Source organism: Abramis brama (genome assembly GCF_963993115.1).
Source record: "Abramis brama genome assembly, chromosome: 19".
In the NCBI taxonomy this organism is placed as follows: domain Eukaryota; kingdom Metazoa; phylum Chordata; class Actinopteri; order Cypriniformes; family Leuciscidae; genus Abramis; species Abramis brama.
This window is the reverse complement of record NC_139981.1, coordinates 12,694,313-12,714,927: the sequence shown is the minus strand read 5'-3', so window position 1 is coordinate 12,714,927 and position 20,615 is coordinate 12,694,313. Positions and strand designations below refer to the sequence as shown.

Below are 20,615 nucleotides of genomic sequence, written 5' to 3'. Positions count from 1 at the left end.
GGGGCCATGTATTGCGAGATTTTGGGGAACAACCTCCTTCCCTCAGTTAGAGCATTGAAGATGGGTTGAGGCTGGGTCTTCCAACATGACAATGACCCGAAGCACACAGCCAGGATAACCAAGGAGTGGCTCTGTAAGAAGCATATCAAGGTTCTGGCGTGGCCTAGCCAGTCTCCAGACCTAAACCCAATAGAGAATCTTTGGAGGGAGCTCAAACTCCGTGTTTCTCAGCGACAGCCCAGAAACCTGACTGATCTAGAGAAGATCTGTGTGGAAGAGTGGGCCAACCCTCCTGCAGTGTGTGCAAACCTGGTGAAAAACTACAGGAAACATTTGACCTCTGTAATTGCAAACAAAGGCTACTGTACCAAATATTAACATTGATTTTCTCAGGTGTTCAAATACTTATTTGCAGCTGTATCATACAAATAAATAGTTAAAAAATCATACATTGTGATTTCTGGATTTTTTTTTTTAGATTATGTCTTATGTCACAGTGGACATGCACCTACGATGACAATTTCAGACCCCTCCATGATTTCTAAGTGGGAGAACTTGCAAAATAGCAGGGTGTTCAAATACTTATTTTCCTCACTGTATGTCCACGGGGCAGAAAATGTAACTTATTTTAAGATATATTCTATGAAAACAAGTCATATTATAATCTTGTTTTAAGGATGTTTATATGCTGTTCCTGGAAAACAACATAAACATAGTAATTAAGAAAATGATTCGTTTGCAGTGTGAAGAAAATGTCAAAACAGATATGGCACCTCTTTATCTCCATAGCGTTTCCGGACAGTCTCGTCTGGGTTCTCTCCATGATCCCCGTGGCCTAATGGATGTGAGGAATCGGAGTCTGTTTGAAAAAACATAGGATTCACTTTCTGTTGCCAAAATTACATAAAGTAAGAGTAAGTGCAATGATTCAAGTCAGTCTTGGTTCAAACATTCCACAATACTTCATATCTCTGAAATTTCCATTTATAGAGCATGTCAATGGGGATGATATAGACACATAGACATTCTGACATTCAAATATAACAAAAGATGTTATATAAAATATATAAATAAAATTACATGAACATAAAATGGCTTACACATCTTACAGTTTAACATTAGAATAGTTTAAGCATAAAGCAAGTATTTTGAGATCTGCAGGATAAGCATAAGCCATGGTCAATCAAAAAAAAAAAAGTTGCATGCATCAAAACTTAACATCATGAAAAAGTATGGTAAAAATACATATTTTGACATTCCTTTCAAAAATGTCTAGTGTAATATGTATAATGCAGATTTAAAAAATAGAAAATTAAGTGACAACCACATAATAATAAACAAAACAAAAAACATAATAGCCATTTGAATGCACTGGTCCTGATCCTTAAACAGAGTAAAAACCGACTCATGTTTACACTATTCTATGAAATGTCTTTTAATTTCAGATCAAATCTGTGAAAGGCTTTGCATTATGATGAAAGTTGTATGTGCATGAAACAATTTTAAATGTCTGTTTAATGTACAAAATGCATCTGTTCAATGACATTTGAGGCCTGAAATATTTTCTCAAGCTGACAAGAAGCTAAATGACCAAAAATTCCTCTCAGATTCAACTCTTATCATTATTCTATGGTAGGGTGAAAACAGAACTTCTGGTATGTAGTAATACTTGATAATGAATTAATGGAATCTGGCTTTTAAAAAAGTAACATTATAGAGAAAGTTAAAGGGATAGTCACCCCAAAATCAAAGTTCTGTTATATTTCCTCACCCTCATGTCATTCCAAACCTGTTTGACTTTCTTTCTTAAGTGGAACACAAAAGACAATATTTTGAAAAGTGGTAACACATTTGTCAAAAACTCTTTCTTTTATGCTCCAAAGAATAAATTTTAATGAATGACATGAGGGTGAGGAAATTATGACATTTTTGGGTGAACTGTCCTTTAAATTTTTGTAATAAACTTGAATAAAATTGTTTATACTGTATATATGTCTAAACTTGTTTTATATATACATGATTATATATGTATATAATCTGACTGTAAGTCAATCATTTTATATTATACCAGTGTTTATGATTCGATTAGATAATTCTCAATGTTTCATGGAATGCGTAGAAGATCATTCCCTCACAAAACAACTTAAGTGCGGTACCTTTGTTGTTTTGACTTAAATTTCAAATACACTTTTGCTTAAAATTAAGCATTAAAAATAAACACATAAGAATTGCTTATACTTTATTGAAGAATGCCTTGAAATCCCTTTGGAACAACAATTTCAGAACCCAGGCAGCTGAAAGGTTCAGTTACTGTTGCACTCGATGGGTGGTACTTTTTACCATGACTTTGTTCTGTTCTTTTTTATATTTATGTCTGGTCATAGTTATCTGGACAATGTATTACAAAGGCAATAAAAAATAATACTAAATGGCTGAAGTGAAAGTCTGAGAATAAAAAAAAAAGTGAAATAACACACTTAAACACAACACAACAGAAATATGCCAATCTGGTTACAAACCACACAAAGTTGGCCACACAGTGCACACGGAAGAAATGGAAAAAATAAAGTCACTCAGTGATGACAGAAGAGCAGACAAGAGAGAGAAAGGCTGGAGGAAGATGAGTGATCACAGACATAGTCATGCCCGAACATGAGTGTGGACAATCTGACACTCATGACACTCTCAATATAGCCACCTTCAGAGTGATCTTTACTGGCTTCTGAGCCCTCCACATCCATGAGGTCATCCGAGTTGCACCCCTCACAGGGAGAGCTCTCTCCGTTACTGAGCCTCTCCAGCACCTCCAAAGAGGACAGGCGTTGGGGAATCACAGGCTTCGGCCTGGCCGAGAATAGGTCTCCGGCCACGGGCTTCATGGCGGAGAGAGCGCAAGTCTTTTTGGCCTGTTGACTGTGTAAGGACCTCCGTAAGGAGAAAGGGGCTGGACCCATCAGAAGAAAGTTTCTTGGGGGAGCACATCTCTTCTCCTGCAGGGTGTTGGCCTGTTGCCGCTCGTGCCTGAGGATTGTGGTGAAACGTGTGTAGGAAGCCGGGCAGGTGCCTTTACACTTGCTTTGTTTGGTGTGGAAGGGGAAGTGATCATGGTGATGGTTACCTGTGGGTTCTGAGGTACAGCTCGAGGGCGTCTCTTTGGCAGCATCATGAATGCAACTGTTTTTTTTCTCCGATTTGCCCTCATTTTCCAAAGGTAAGTCAATTCTTGAGGTGTTCAGGCACTCGTCTGACACAGAAGGTTCCTCTTTGGGTGTTTGGGCCTCTGTATTCATGGTTGGACAGTCCTCAGTATGTGCAGGCTCTGGCATGACTAGAGTCTCAGCTGACAGAGCAGACTGGAGAAAGCAGGCCGGCGCAGGGCTGTGGGAAGGGCTTGGGTTACTAGGGAGTATGGGCATCGAGGCAGAGCGAGTGGGCGCACAGTTCGAACGCTGAATGATACGCTCAAACTCCATCACCCGAAAAGTGACGGCCTCCCGGGGGATGAACTCAGTCCTATCCAAGGTAATGTCGCCCCCCGGCTTCTCGAAAAATGAAGCCAGGCAGCGGACACTACCGTTGGGGCTAGAGCCCAAGGAGCTCGGCCTCTGAATGTTATGCATGTTTCGATAGAGGGCAGAGAACTCAGCAGTGCTCCTCACAGATCCCACAACAGGTCCATTTTTATGATGGTTCCTGCTCTCAGGTGAACCATTGCCCTTGCAAGCTGAATTTAACCTGTGATCGGCATTCTGTGTATCTCCATTCTGTGAGCCACAGGCCTCCGGATGCAGATCCTCGCAGCTGTGCGCTTTGGGCCGCTGTTGTGTCTGCACGGTCCGTCTTTCCAGGCTCTCATCGGTAGAGGGCGATAACTTGGGCTTAAACTTGGAAGGAAGGATTTGAGGGATGCAGGCTTTGGTGGCTGACAAGGACTTTTTAGTCTTGTATTGAGAAGCTAGTGCATTAGTGGCAAGAACTGAGTGAGTATTTACAGAAGAGCAGGGTGAAATCATACAGCCATTCCCACCTTTATAATCCACTGGCAGGCATGCAGGGTAACAGAACAAAGAGTGCATTAGATTACACTTGCAACAAGCACGAACACAACAGTATCACACAACTGGCAAATAATGTAAGAAATGTTACATTAATTACTAAATAAATACTCCAACTTAAGTCTATTTTGTCAGTCCATTTTATCTAGAGCATTCAAGCAGGTTCAACTCTGAGTTTAACTAATCTTGAAGGCAATACATTGCCTTATTTTATATTTGGAGGAATCACGGCAGTACATCAAGTACTTATAAAACATCACTATTACAATGAAGCATGAAACTAAATATTCACTTTAATTAGCTAGTTTCATAATTTAACAGCTAATATAGAAACTATAAAAACTAAAAATATTAAATATAAATAATCTAATATTTTTTATCATTTGATTTTATATATATATATATATATATATATATATATATATATATATATATATATATATATATATATAAATCAAATGATAAAAATGATAAAAACTAAACTTAATTACTTGTACTACAAAGAACATTTAAAAGAATAGTATGTTTGGAATATTTTATTGTGGTAATTCAGATTCAAATCTATCAGTATTAAATGGTGGAGACTGTTAAAGTCATTAATAAATCATATAACAACTAAGATATTTTACTCCTGGCAAACTGCAAAACAAAACAAAAATATTCAATAAGTCCTGTGTGAGCAGAGTTTCAAATCCATAAATGCTAGTATAGGCCTTGTTAAAAAAAAGGAAGAAAATTTATTATTTCTGCTTTAACTTACAACTGACAATGAATCAAAATACCACTAAATTGCTAATTGGAACGTCTCCTCCGATATGCATGTGACATCCATAGTAATTCATTTGACCTGCTCAGTAACTCTTTTATGTTTAAAAACTGTTTTAAAGAGTCATATGCGCTGAAAGACAATGCATCTAAAATTTAGCATTTCCTTTACTTGTGTTCTGACTTCCAATAAGTTTTTTGGTCCAACCAAATGCACCATTTGTTTCCTATTGTGAAGGTTTGTCCAAATGTGCCGATATGCTTTTCTTTTTGATCTATCGCAGACTCCCCCAAACCTCTCCAAGACAGGCACTTACTCCCATTGTGGTCATTAACTTGTGTAAGCACTACAAGTCTCGGGAATTCTCACCAAAGAAACCTCTAGTGTGCTGTGAAGTTACCAGCTGCTATCCACAGGAATTACAGGCAGAATGTTAATAGATATTTACAGTATATTGCCAAAAATGCAGCAGAAACATGGTATAGATAGTAATAATTACTTAAAAGCAGGGGGGAAATAGGGAAACTCACATAATTTGGATTAAACAAAATTTTGCAATGTGCTTTAATTCATATTTGTGTCTTTAATGATTTCTTTATACTCAATTATGCATTTAGAAGCATAACTTTATGAAGTCACAACAAGATACACTGCATTGTATATTCTGTATGCAAAACATGTTGCCTTGGAAAGTCAAAGCAGACAGAAACAAGAGTTAAAAAAAGATCTTCACACAGTGGTCAACAAAGCCTTTATCTAAACATGTGGGTCATGTTAACTATTAACGGATACAGTCATCATCCTCAACTCGTGCGTTCCGCTTTCCACCCCCTGCCGACCCGAGCGGCCCATCCTCCGGGTCAAATGTGCTAGCATTCCATTCATGACCTCACTCTGACAGCTGACCCCCTCATACCTGACCACCCCTGAACATGCTGCATGTTTATCTCCTCTGCAGGGTGAGTGTCTACCATCAGATCCCCCTATTAATCTCTACGTCCACCCCCTTTCCGCACACCATGGCCCACTTCTAAAGCAGTTGGACACCCAACTGAGCCGAACCTCATGTGCTCATTCTGTCTAACAGGCCGGCGTCGAGTGAATGACTAAAGGTCAAACCGGACATCTGTTATGTGTCAACTGTGAAAAATGGCCAGCTTTAACAAAACACAGAAAGACAAATGAGCTGTGTTATTTGTGTGGTATTGTGAAGGAAGGAATGTAGAAAATGCTGATGAAGAGGGCTCAACGGGCAACAAATGGGCCAGCTTTACAATAATGTAGTATGATTTTAATCATATTTCGATTAGAAATCCTTAAACCAAAATCATTTCAAACCTGAATTAAACTTATATAAAAACAGAGTGGAAGCCTACCTTTAGAAGAAGTGCTGGGGTGACGCTTGTTAAGCGCTCTCAGGCCCTGCAGTGGGATGTCGCCGCCCTCCAGGACACTCTTGTAAGTGTGTCGATCACATTCTGGTGCTGCCTGCCCGCTGGCAGACAAGCTGTCCTTCTCTGCTTCACTGTCGCCTGCTTTACAGGTCGAGCTGGGCACAAATAGAGATATGAGGCTGTGACTTACATAAATCATCATATTCACTTGACATGTCTGAACAGAATTCTAGTGTCGTGTTTATATGATTTTTTTAATTTTTTTATTAAAAGCAGATATAGAAAACATAAAATAGTATGGAAAAACAATACTACAGAAAATACTTTGCCTTGGATTACTTTTAAAAACTGTAAATTGAAGATTTATTGAGCACACTAACTAAACCTGCTCATACTTTTTGAAATATCTGGTGGGGAAAAAAAAGTGTTTATTTTTGTTATTATTTTTATATGCTTTAAAGTGATATATATTTACATTATTTTACTAATTACAAAAAAAAAAGAATGAATACATGATAAAAAAAAATATATAATATTCAATTTACTTTTAATGTTGCTAAACAATTTAAAACTTGGACGTTTTTAGTCAGCCAGTGTTTGCTCTTTGATATAAATGGGACAGCGCCAGCTGCTCTGCCCCTTATCAGAACATTCCTCAGAGGCCTGTGTGGCATCCTTTGAAAAACATGCTTGAAGATTTCCACATGTAGCAGTTAGTCATATAAACCTAAAGTATGTGCTTACATGAAAGTAAGTTGTTCTTTAAGGATGCACACCTTTAATAAGTTGTCTTTTGTTAGGTCTTCCCATATAATGAGCTGTAGTCTATGTTGGTATAGGGAAAATGAAAGTATATCAAGCTTTCTTATCATTATGACTCTTTGCTGTATGCAATAAAGCAATAATATTGAGTCCAGTAATTCCATGCTGACTATTCTCTACTGAAAAACAAAAATGCATAATGGTCTTAGTTGTTTTAAATTGGTCTAGCTGGTCTGACCAGCTTACAAGTGCCCAAAACCCCAAACCAGCCCAGCCTGACCAGAATGAGACTGTTTTTCCAACAGGGTTAACACACCAGACTCACATGGCCTACATGCTAAGTGATTTGAGAGGGAATTTATCCATGACAAGGATTTTAAATGCACAGACAATGGTCCTATACATCGGCAGCTCTTTTTCGGAGGGAATCATATTAACAGTAACAGTTACAGGTTTGGGCCGTAACAGCCAACTCGCCAATAAAATCTTAAGGGCCCTAGAATACTTTCCTACTTTTTCATAGTTGGAAACAATAAAATACCCATTATTCAACAAAAATGATGTGTGCATACAAGACACTGTTCTTGTGACTCCAGCTTTATGAATTATTCCATTATACTGTACACTTAATAAAGTCCCCAAGAATGACATGACCATTGGGATGCTTTCCACTGGAGAAGAAGTGAGCACACGTCATTCCAGACGCCACTGGCTCCAAACTCAGGAACCTGAGCAGCTGCCTGACAACTGCTGGAGCGGAGATGGTCTTACCAGATTTATCTGACCATCAGTAAAGCTGAAGTATTTTCATGCTGTTCAGCTCCTTTTCAAGGATCTGTTAGCCATAAGGCAAAACTATGTTTCTCTCAGGATTACACTTACACAGGGCTTGTCTCTCAGACATTCCTCAAGTCATGAGAGCATATTTTTGGTTTAGTGTTTTGGCTGAACACTAGTTGGCCTCCTGGTTTATCACTAAACCATGTGGCTTTTGATAAAACAATAAACATCACATCCAAACATCACAAAGATCCTCACACCAAAGTGAATACCGCTAGGCTAAAAGATGCCACAGATTCTTAAGAGAGATGTAAATACCACAAAAGATTCATTCTTTTGTATGTTTTACTGTTACATTTTTGGCAAAGGAAGCATGGAAAAAATGTTAAACTGATTTAACTAATGAATACGTTTATTTACCGTTTAAAAAACGAGTTATGTTAAAGAATGCTTTTGAAGAAAGCTTACATGACATTAAATTGATTCTATTTTTGTTGCGCATGCTTTAGACGACACTTCAGATGTTTTTCTGAATCAAAATAATACAAAATCAATAAATGTGTTTTTTTTTATTCTTCTATGCTTTCACTATATCGTATATTTCTCCCTGTTCTAGCTTGTACTATTCTGGACAGTGTTTGAAACTTTGTATCATATTGGCTCCTTAAGAAGAATCGCTTGTATTCCTTATTATTTGCTTTGGATATAAGTATCTGCTAAATCAATAAATGTAAGTTAATAAATCGTGAGCTTAGAATTATAAGGTTCTATCTCCACTTTTGGTCGAAATTGAGTTTTTGACATAATCTGATCCATTAGGTGTTTATTAATGCCTGTGTGGTGTTATTTCTGTGGAAAAATATTTTGTTAGTAGTTATTAATAAAATAAAAAGGTTCCATCTCTCCATTGCCAGCTGGGATGTAAAAACTTTGATGCTCAATATCTCAGAACTACCCTAAACGGAGATAGAACCTTATAATTCTAAGCTCACGAAATGTTTTCTTTGTAAATTATATATATATTTTTAAATCATATAAATTAAAAACATTAATCAAGTTAATAAATGAAAAAACATTTTGTTCAAATGTAAATGTCTTCAAATTTAAAGACATAATATGACTGTTATGTCAGTATTGTGAAGGCATGATCACGTAAATGCCACAGTGAAAGCTGTCAGTAAAAAAAATGACACTTTACTGTGTGCTTCACAAACAGCACATTAAAATTTGGGGGATTTCTGCTAACAGAATGGGTGGATGTTCGAGGTCTCTTATCTCTCTTAAAAAGACATCCAGGCGTTATTTTCAGACACTAGTTTCAGCACGAAACAAATCATCACAACCATCCGTGGCCTCTCCTCCACGAACGCACGCACACATGCTTACAAACATACATCACACGAACGCCTACACTGGGCAGCCTGCATTGCAAATGGTCGTTGAGGAAACAGAAAAAGGAAACGAGGGAAATCTCCAGAGCCCCGTGACAGCTCTGCCTGATAATAGATGGCTGGAGAGCAAGACAGGCGCACAAACACACCCACATACAACAAGGCATACACCATCAGAAAATGGTGGAAAGGAACATTTGTGAGGGGAAAAAGAAGCATGGACTTACTATTGCTGGAGGTCGGAAGATGTTTCCAATGGGCTGAAAGAGGGGGCACTCTGCAACAAACCAAACAAAGAAGTCATTGATAGCTCCAAAGGCTTGACTCTCTGGCAGCTGGAAAGGGAGAAGGCGCATTAGTCAGTCAGGCTTGCGAACGTCTGCCGTGTCCAAAGCTCTGAAACTCTTAAGTCCTCTGGACGAAGCGTAGCGTGGAGAAGTAAGCAAGTATTTTGGCCTGCATGCAAGTTAGGGGGGAAAACAAGCGACTGGGAGCGAGGGGTGGGATTAGCAGGGACTGTGAGGGGCGCCCATTTTGGGAGGGGGCTGTCAGCGCTTCCACCAATCAGCTGCTGTCTCTCACCGAGGCTCTCTTTTGTCTTCTATTGAGTCACTCTCATTACTGGCCGGCCAGACAGGGAGACAATTAACCAGCTGGTGCGGGAAGTGGGCCAAATTACATGGGCAGACACACACATACACACACACAAACGGATCTACACACGTATATTAAGAATATCATGAGCATCGGATCGGACATGCTGTACAAAATCACAGGACTGATATTATTAGTAAGTCAAAGGAAGTTCACATAACGTGCGTCCAGTGCTGGGTAGTAACTGATTACATGTAATCTGGATTATGTAATCAGATTCCAAAAAGGAAGTCTTTGTAAGTATAGTACATTTTAAAATGCTTTTAATCACATTAAAGTTAGCTTTTAATTAATTATATGATTAACTATCATCACATATTATTTTAAACTAAAATATCTACTTGAAGTCTCCCTGAGATTTTAAGGTATTATTTCATTTTAACACATTCACATGTTCTCACTACGCAGGCAAACAAATGAAGTATGAAGTTTCTAGTGTTCAGGTATTGTTTTTTTTTTTTTAAGTAATTATGTTTTCATTAAGCTTTCATTTTTATTATTTAATTAATTTGATTTCCACTCAACTCGCATATCCACTGCAGTTCCTTCACAACCCCAGTTTGGGAAACCCTGACATTTAATGCACTTAATGTTTTTGATAATAAAGAATAGAATACATTTTCTTTCTCTTTGTATTTTTTTATATCAATGCGGTGCACAATGATCTAATTAAAATGGGTGTGATAAACGAGTTAAGTCAAAAGTAACCTAAAAGTAATAAAAAGTACTCAGATTCCATAAAATGTGTAATCCAATAGATTTCGAAACTAATTACCAATTTTCATCATGTAATTTGTAATCAGTAACAGACTACAATTTGTAAGTAAATACCCAGCACTGCAAGCATTGAGTCAATAAGGAGCTGTTATTGCCAGGCAGCAACTCCCGACGGCAGATCAGAAAGAGCCATTCACTGTGACGGCTTGTACCCCCCTTGCATTTGGAATGGTTTAGAGAAGTTTAATTTTAGGCTGCTGTTTCTGTTGCTTTTCCCAAAGTGCACGTCACAGATGGTAAAAATAGCATGACAGCACACCTCCAAAGAAAAAAAAAAGCACAAGTGGTGTTTGCAAATACGATTGCACAATCCCAGCCTGCTGCTGTCCCTTTAGAGGTATGCCACATGCGTGCCAGCACCCCACGGCCCCCTCTTCTGACCGACAGAAGAAAAGTTCAGCTCCTGACCGCAACATGCTCATCCCATTGGTTGCTGGGTAAAGAGGATCACGAATAACCTTCGCGAATGAATACAGGCTTTGTGTGAGAATATCGCTCTATTTATACAGCGTCATGTTCTAGAAGTTTTGTTTCCTGAGGAACACCCAGTGACATAAGCTGCTATTACGTCTGCAAAGCAACCTCTAGTATTTTTGTCCCTTTTTTCCATTCATACCATTTTTTTTCTCTCAAGAAAACAGCCGGCACAGCATCCCAAGAGGCTTTCGCACCAGACTTGGCTCAGAATAAGCAAACAGGAAGCATGCATGAAAGCCTTATCTGAAGTGCCACGCATCTTAATCTAAATACTTGTGACAGCCAGTACAATACCTTAGTGTGATGCAGCTGTTAAAATGAGAGATAAAAAAGTGAAATAATGCAATGAATTTAGAACACTGTTGCTGGCATTATTATTACAGGAATTATTATTATTACAGGAAGCTTCATATATATCTGACAGAAGAAGAAAGTATATGGTGTAAAAAAATTGTGTAAACAAACTAAAAAGATGATTTTGTTATGTCTATCATTAACTGTATGTGAGAAGGACTAAAGGGCCCTTGAGTTTACAGGAAATACACTTACAAACAGCCACCGCAGTAAAGTCAGGACTCAGGACTGTTGTAAGTGAGATTTAAGCTGGGTATTTGAGATTCTTGACATGACCCATGGAGACTGTGGGTGAAAGTGACGTGCACAGTATGTCACAGAGGATACCGTTTCAAAGCCTTACGTTATATGAAATGCCAACCAAAATAGAATTTCTCATATAAGGTGATTAACTTTAAAGGAAATGACATCTCAGTCTTAAAAGTAATAATGCTGAGACAGTATTCCTAGAGAATTTCCCATCGTCTTGTCTGGTACACGTCCATTTGTCACATCAGGGTTTACAGGGTCTAATTTCAGGATATAGGACTATATGAACAATTAAAATACAACACTAAATTGAATTTAGACTGAATCCATCCTTAAAAGGCACAGTTTCCCAAAAATGACAATTCTGTCATTAAACCATATGTGACTTTCTTTTATTTTTGAAACAAAAATGAAGATATGAAGAATGTTGAGGTAATAAAATAAAATAAAATAAAATAAAATAAAATAAAATAAAATAAAATAATCATCCAGGTTTGGAATGATAAGGCTGAGTAAATGATCATTTTTGGGTGAACTGTCCCTTTAAGATAAGTCACAATGTGCTAAATGCTCTTCCTAAAGAGGCCACAATAAAGATCAAGAGATGTTTACCACAGTATTTCCTAGGATGTAAATTCCTTTCCCCTGATTGTTAAGGCTAGTCAGTGGAACAGTGTGTTAATAATGTTTGCTCATTTTCATGTGCTAGTTTCCTAACAGGTGCAGGAGATGACTCAAGAAAATTTACAACTTTTCTATTATATAAATAGCATACAATGTGAGTGAGGGTGCTGTGCAACTTAACCACATGAGCAAATGGGGCTTATGTGCTCATTTACGAAAGTCTTATGAAAGTACTTTATATGCAACCTTTTTCTTTCGTTCTTTGATAAACTGCTATAATCAAAGAACAGTTTCTACTGTACACAGGAACATTGTTGTGTCTAATTGGAACAGACACATAATGGATATGGACTGCTAGGCCAGTACATATGTCTCATTCCATACACAGGATATAGGAGATGGGCTGATTGTGTTTGTCACTGTCATAGAGTATGGCGTGTTAATCACTGAGGAAGCCAGGTCACATGCAGTCTCCAATAACCTTCGACCCACTTAGACACGGAGACACACACACACGCAGCTTCATACTTAAAGTTGCTCCCAGATAGGAGTCAACAAGCACAACAAGTCTATTACTGGAATTTTTTGTGACAGTCTCATAACTTAAGATGGTATATATAAGAAGAAGAAGAACGAGAAGTTTTATTTATATAGCACCTTTCCGTAACTCAAGGACGCTTTACATTGTTCATTACAATACATTTACACACCCGCACACACATTACAATCACATAAGGACACATATAGTCACATTATCCAAAATACATGTTATATGTTTTTAGCTGTGTCTTGAATGTAGCCACAGATGAGATATTACGAAGTGTAAGGGGTAGTGAATTCCATAATTTAGGAGCATTTACACTAAATGACCTTCCACCTACAGTAGACAACCGGAAACGAGGGATGGACAATAAACCAAGTTCAGCTGATCTAAGGGACCGGGCAGGGTGGTAAGAGTAAAGTAGATCAGACAGATATGGAGGTGCAAGACCATTTAATGCCTTAAACGTTAGAAGTAATACCTTAAAGTAAATATGGGATGCCACGGGTAGCCCGTGAAGGTCATGAAGCAGAGGAGTAATGTGAGCAGAACGCCTGGTGGAGGTGAGAACTCTTGCTGCTGAGTTTTGAACATACTGTAATTTTTTGGGGGGCAGACCAAGAAATAGAGCAATGCAATAATCCAGACGTGATGTGATTAATGCATGAATTAAGGTTTCAGCATCAGCTAAAGTGAGAGAAGATCGAAGACGTACAATATTACGAAGATGGAAAAAAGAGTTTTTAACAAGAGAAGAAATATGAGAGCCAAAAGATAGAGTTGAGTCGATTAAGACACCAAGGTTACGAATAGATGACGAAGGCTTAACATGAACTCCATCAATATCAAAGAACAGGTCCATCCTTTTGACTGAGGCAGCAGAGCCAATCACCAATATCTCAGTTTTTTTATTATTTAATTTGAGGAAATTCAGGGACATCCAATGCTTGATGTCCCTTATACAAGCAGTGAGTGAGTCAGGCAGGGATGGCCTATTGGAGCTGGTGGTAAGATACAACAATAGTGGGCCAAGAACTGAACCTTGAGGAACACCCTGTGTAAGCGAAGCAGTGGCAGATCTATACCTTTGTATGGTGATATAGTACTTTCTGTCGCTGATGTAAGAAATGAGCCAGGAAAGAGCGGAACCAGTGATGCCGATATCAGAAAGCCGAAAGATCAGTATTTCTTGGCAAACTGTGTCAAATGCAGCGCTTAGATCGAGAAGCATCAAGATGTTTATTAACCCTGAATCCACGGACAAAATAATGTTGTTAACCACCCGAAGAAGAGCAGTTTCAGTGCTATGAGATGGGCAAAATCCTGACTGAAAAGGTTCAAAAACACCATTAACATCTAAATATGATCGCAATTGCGAAGCCACAGCCTTTTCAAGGAGTTTGCTTAAGAATGTTAAATTAGATATTGGCCTGTAATTGTCCATATTTAGATGGTCAAGGCCTGTTTTTTTAAGAATGGGGGTCACAATTCTGCTGGGACAATGTTTGAAGCCAAACTACAGTTTGTGTTATGAAGGGTGCAACCTCGAGGACACACGTGGAATTCCTAATGGTAGAGGAGAAATAAGAGGATCTTGCATCGTTGAGGGCTGTACGGTAGTTGAGCAAATGTTCTTTAAAAGCCAGAGAGTGCACAATGAGTCCAGTTTTCCTGTATAGTCTTTCTAGGCGGCGACCCTCAGTTTTCATCGTTCGAAGTTCAGGAGTGAACCAGGGTGAGGCACGAATAGATGGAACCAGTCTAGTTTTAACAGGAGCATGACTCTCAAGTTTTTGAGAAAAAGCATTTTTGTAAATACAGCAGATTTCTGACGGACAGTTAGATAGTAAACATTCTGACAAGGTTGAAGCCCTTATTGAAACAGAGAAAGAAAATGGATTCACAGAATTGATTTTACGATAGGTGAGCATTTTCTTCAGTGGTGATATAGATATTGGAAAATTAAAACTGAAGTTTATGAGTTTGTGATCTGAGAAAGCAAAATCAGAGCCACTAACAAGAATATTATATAAGCCAGATGTACATATGACATCCAGTATATTACCCCTGGAGTGAGTAGCAAAAGTTACATGTTTGAGTTAAGTTGAAACAGTCATCATGTATATTAATATCACCAAGCAAAATAACAGATGAATGACTAACAAGAGTGAGTAACTCACTAATCTCAGAGTAAAAAGTCAGAGGGAAATTTTGGAGGTCGGTAAATTAAGATTACAGCCAGTGACGTTTGGCCAGTCATTTTCAGCGCTAAGTATTCAAATGCTGCAACATCATGAAACTCAATCTTGGATATTTTAATAGTCTCACGGCAAACTACAGCCAGCCCTCCACCTCTACGATGAAGACGCGGATGAGAGAAATAGATGTACCCAGGTGGTGTTAAAAGGTTCAAGTAGAAAATTGTAAAGCCATCTCGGGAAAAGTAATTTGATTATCGTCATCCAAAAATAGCACAAAAAGACCAAAAAACAAAACCTACAAGTGGATACGCAACGACATGACCAGTGATGACCAATGTGACCCACACAACAATTTATTGGTTTAACTACGTTAGCCAGAACTATATCGGATCCACAATCCACACAATCCACAGAAGGGAAGGCTACCCAACCATATCAAGGATTGACACCACAAAAAGATAAAGAGAGTGGAGACACACTGTATCAGATGTCGAGAGGGATATAAGGATAGGAATGGAGAGGGATCGCAGCCGATCTGTGTGACAGGACCACGGAGACTGCTGGGTCAGTTATCAAAAACTTTTTGAGTGTGTAAAGTAGTCCAGGAAATAATCCAAGAATGTCGATTCCCAGAAAAAACATATCCAAAAACAAACGTAACAGTCAACAATAGCAGACAGACAGGTACCAGCGTGAAGCGGCAGCACAAGCGCACCTAGCGTTCACACACCGAGTCGCAGGTATGACAGTATGCATCAGTCTACACAAAGCAGGATGGATATATGATAGATACTGTTGTTAATATTTCTAACACTAACAAAATATCTCAACCCTTTTTGCAAGAGTGTTTACATAGCTTTAGAAATGTGTTTAATTTTACTTTTTGCATCTGACTTTTTATGGGAATCTTACTAAGCCAATGAGAATTTCACACTGGCTCCTGAACTCCATGAGTATTTTATCATTGCCTTATCAACACAGCGAGAGGGCCACATCAGTTGACTCAAGACACCCGCTCTCAAGGGAGGTGACTCCTCACTTTCATTTCTAAACAAGGAAATCTGGAAAGAGACAGGAACCTTCTATTAACTTGTGCCATGACGTTGATGTTCAGATTTATGAGTCTACCCATCAGTAATGCAGCCTGTGACTCAGTGACTCATACTCAAGGGTTTGGTTTCACTGTCAGAAGAACTAATTCTAAAGACTTGTCATACACAAAAGCCATGCATGGGCAGTAAGAGTAGGACTGGGTCATATATTGAATATTTGTGATGATTTTTCTGGTGATAATTTTATTGTGCTTTTTTTCCTCTAGAGAGCATGTCATTAGACTAGTTTTGAGAAACATTCTTGACCTGCAACAATGTCTTACGAGAAATTGCAATATAGTATCATAGAGTATCATAAAATGATATTTTACACTATATTATAAATTATACAACCTCTGATATTATACTATATATCCACTAACAGATTTTTTATTTCTGTGATGGCAAAGTTGAATATTCACTCCAGTGTCACATGATCCTCTAGAAATCATTATAATATGCTGAATTGTTACTCAAGAAATATTTGTCATTATTATCAACGTTGAAAACAGTTTAATATTTATGTGGAAACCATGATACAGTTTTTTTCAGGATTGAAAGTTCAAAAGTAGCATTTATTTAAAAGTTTTTTTGTAACAATGTCTACTTTCACTTTTGATTAATTTAATGCGTCCTTGCTGAATAAAAGTTTTAATTTAACAATTTTACTACTATTGACTCATTTTACTACTGTCACCCACGGAAGCAATCACAGTGAGTTTCAAAAAAGAAAGGTGAAACAACCCGATCACCCTAGGGTGTATCATGGTACGTGTCTCTAGGAAAATAAGTGTGAATGAATGTGCTATTTACTCACAGGTGTTGAGTTGATGACAACACGGCACAGGCTCTGTGCCACTGATAACACAGTGACGGCCTTCCTATCCCTCACTGAACCTAGTGACGGGAGGCCAGTGGTACTTTACAGTGCTTTACTTAGTTAATGCGTCAAGGTCAGACAAAACAAGTTTACACTGCAAAAATGTAATCGTCATGACTGGATAGATACCAGCAGGATGTTATGCACTTTCGCATTAGTTAAGGTGGATGTAGCAAATCTGACAACCAAGAAGCGGATGATGCAGAGGCCAATTTTTCAGTCAATGTTGCCAGGCAATGCTGCTGAAAACAGGCAACAGCACAGGAGAAACAGTTTGGCCAATGTTGAGCATTATCTTTACCAAACTAGTTGCATCATCACAGCTTGCTGTCTGTTTCCAGTCTGGGCACTACATAAAAATGAATACTTTCTCAAAGTCATCTGTGTCAACACCTAGAATGAGTGGCAGATTCTCAAAAAAAAAAAAAAAAACTCAAAAAAGATGAGCGCTTTCTCGAGGCACAGACTGAAGACTTTTTTGTCAGACGAACCCCAACTACAAATCAGATGTCAATTCATTGTTTAATTACAGTGCAAAAGATAATATATTGAGATTCAAATTGAATTACAGTCAGAAAAAAACAAACATGAGATGGAAAAGTTGGTGAAAAAGGGCTTCAGAAGATGATCAGGAAGCATCTGGGAAATTGAGAGGTGGTGCTTGCACCATTTTATCACCTATCGCTCTCTGATCTGGCTTCTGATGCACATTTAGAAGAATTCTTCCACTCACTGTAATGTTACTTTCTGTATTGCTTTTGTATTGCTATGCACTGAGCTAAAATGGGATGGATAAGGAACATACAGTACATATGAAAGGTCAGTGCAGAAAGGAAGTGACATAACAATGGTTCTAACAGACCGACATAAAAAAAATATATTTAGGGTCCTAAACACACAAAAAAGGATGACATGCATTTTTTTAATATACTGCCAACTTACCGCTTTGCCAAAATCCATCTCGGAAAAGAACCTATACCAAGGCTCATTCACTAAATCTACATCTTCTGGACTTACGTCCTGAGTCTACAGAAACATGGCAACAAGGAAAGGAGGACAAAGAGACAGAGAAAGAGAAAGAGAAAGTTTCAGAATACAAAGACAATGAGACTGAATGATGATGTTACATGAACTCTCTCTTAATGTCATGATCTCAGACAGTGAAGTAAAAAAAGGCTCCAGGCTGAGACAGCAGAGGAAACATGAATTGGATTTGTTTCCAGCTTGATGACTTGTTGCAAGAGCGTCTGGTTGATCTCAGCAAAGAAACAGGAATTAGAAAATAAAGATCTCATAAAGACAAAGTAATGATGATGGAAAGGGATCCATAGATCATAGGTCTTATACATTAATGTATATAACAAGCGAACAAGGAAAATAAACACATATTCATATACTCAAAATCCATAATTTCACACTTCTGATATGAATATCAATCTTTTTGCATTATTGTTTGCTTATAAAATCCTGCCAAATATTTTCTACACTGTTTTAAAAATCAATAACAATAATTATGCTATATTTAACATGATATTACACTATTGTACAAAAGTTTGGGTCGGTAAGATTTTTCTTTTAAATAAATGAATACTATTTTTGAGAAATAATTATTTTATTCAGCAGGAATGTACTAAGTTGATCAAAAGTGACAATAAAGACATGTGGTGTTACAAAAGTGTGGTGTTCCTTTTTAACTTTCTATTCTTTAAAGAATCCTGAAAAATGTATCATATTCAATGCATCATATCAAAATATTAATTTCAACACTGATAATAAGAAATGTTTCGTGAGCAGCAAATCAGCATATTGAATGATTTCTGAAGGATCATGTGACACTGAAGACTTTTTGAAGAAAAATTCAGCTTTGCCATCACAGGAATAAATTACATTTATTTAAAATTATATTTAATTAGAAAACAATTTAAATTGTAATAATATTTTACAATATTACTGTTTTTACTGTATATTTGATCAAATAAATGCAGGCTTCGTAAGAAACTAAGAAACTTCTTTCAAAAACATTAAAAAATCTTTCCGACCCCAAACTTTTGAATAGTAGTGTACATATCATTTAAAAATAATTGAAATATTCCACGACACAAAATTTTCCAAAAGAAAGGACTGTTTCTGCAGAGCTAAATCAATGAAGAGACACAGGCAGCACATTATCTTCTGCCCTAGATAGGACCTGACCTGGAGCCAATTTAATTACTTTCCCTAACAATTAGCAGAAAATGAAAGAACTAATGCAGCTCGCACTTTTTCTGCTTCAGTTGTTTCACTGACAGGATCCAACGTGCTTTGCTTGTCTTCTACAATAAACCTATTTCAGCGGTATGTCATCAGAAAGACATTATGTAATACCAGCAGCTCCCAGAATGAGTCATGCTAAAAAGATTGAATCACTGAATGTCATGGTAACAAACCTCCCATGAAAATGACCAGACTGCAGACACACTCAAGCCCCAGCAGGAGTCTCTATTCTTAACTGGGTCTGGACACTGCAAGTGTCACTTATTGATGATCTTTTTATAGCTGAGTAAAAGGTCCTCCTACTTTCTATCTTCTATACTTAACCTTACTGTAGTGTGTGCAAAGCTACGAACACACGCTATGATCATGTCATGTATGCTATGCACAGTACAGTATATCACAACATCACTAGCACAAGTCACCTACCGAGGTCACTTAAGACTACCAAGCTGTGAGTGTGCTGTGTCCTTTTAAGTGAAACAGGCAGAAACCAGCTCTTGCAGCATCAAACGGCATGCACAGCAACAGCACTCAGAAAACATGCGTGTATAAAGAGCATCATACCTTTCTCTCCTGCTTCAGCACTGAAGACTTTCCTGGCTCGTACTCAAATATGCTCTTGGGCTCAGCACGGTACTTCCTGGTGTCTACTTTCTTGTCAGGGGGCTCCCACTCATTCCTGCAGGGATGCATAGGGGGAGAGATGGAGTGATACAGCAAGGGAGGTGGAGAGTCGCCATGGCAACCAACAAGGGCAAGTTTTAGTTAAGCGTTCCCATACATGCAGCTTGAGTATATATAAAATCTCATATAAAAGCACTTTAATCATCTAATTGGAGAAGTGTATTCTGCAGTGTTATACATACATATTCAGTAACCTATTTTGTATCATTTTGATTTAATACAAATTTTTCATTACAAATTATTGTAACACTTTACAATTAGGCTCAAATCTTCGACTGTAATTATCCAATAAATAATACCAACGATTTTTATGACATTTATTAATCTCCGTAAATTTATACAACTATTATAATGATATTGTTATTATAATATACTATTGTTCATAGTATTAATTCATGTTCATAATAAACTAATTACCTGCATTAAAGGGAATAAAAATTCACCTGGATAAATAAATGTTGTAAGTACAGAAACTTGTTAGTTCAAGATTAATGAATTCTTATTCATTAAATGTCATAATGTTTTGTTTTCCAAATTCTAAAACCATTTACATTTTAAATCCCTTATTTTTAGTGTGAACTCAGTCTTTTGGGCTGTATATTTATATGTATATTTAAAACCTAAAATGATCTACAAGGATACAAAGTAAAGGCACTTCATTTATTTATAAAAAAAACAGGTC

At 37.6% G+C, this 20,615-nt stretch overlaps 1 protein-coding gene across 11 annotated transcripts in view; it reads right to left on the bottom strand.

The window, feature by feature from the left end:
- sorbs1 (sorbin and SH3 domain containing 1) overlaps positions 1-20,615 on the bottom strand; it is a 53,833-nt gene that overhangs the window by 11,613 nt on the left and 21,605 nt on the right. For 6 of the 11 annotated variants that reach the window (XM_084092212.1, XM_084092211.1, XM_084092215.1 and 3 more), the window contains 5 exons: positions 19,814-19,928; positions 17,939-18,022; positions 9,376-9,425; positions 6,198-6,370; positions 774-859 (listed from right to left, as the gene is read on the bottom strand). In XM_084092212.1, the coding sequence (XP_083948338.1) occupies positions 774-859; positions 6,198-6,370; positions 9,376-9,425; positions 17,939-18,022; positions 19,814-19,928 (508 nt within the window). Of the gene's footprint in view, positions 1-773; positions 860-2,698; positions 4,183-6,197; positions 6,371-9,375; positions 9,426-17,938; positions 18,023-19,813; positions 19,929-20,615 lie in introns of those variants that run through there. The other 5 variants (XM_084092209.1, XM_084092213.1, XM_084092218.1 and 2 more) reach the window with 3 other exon arrangements.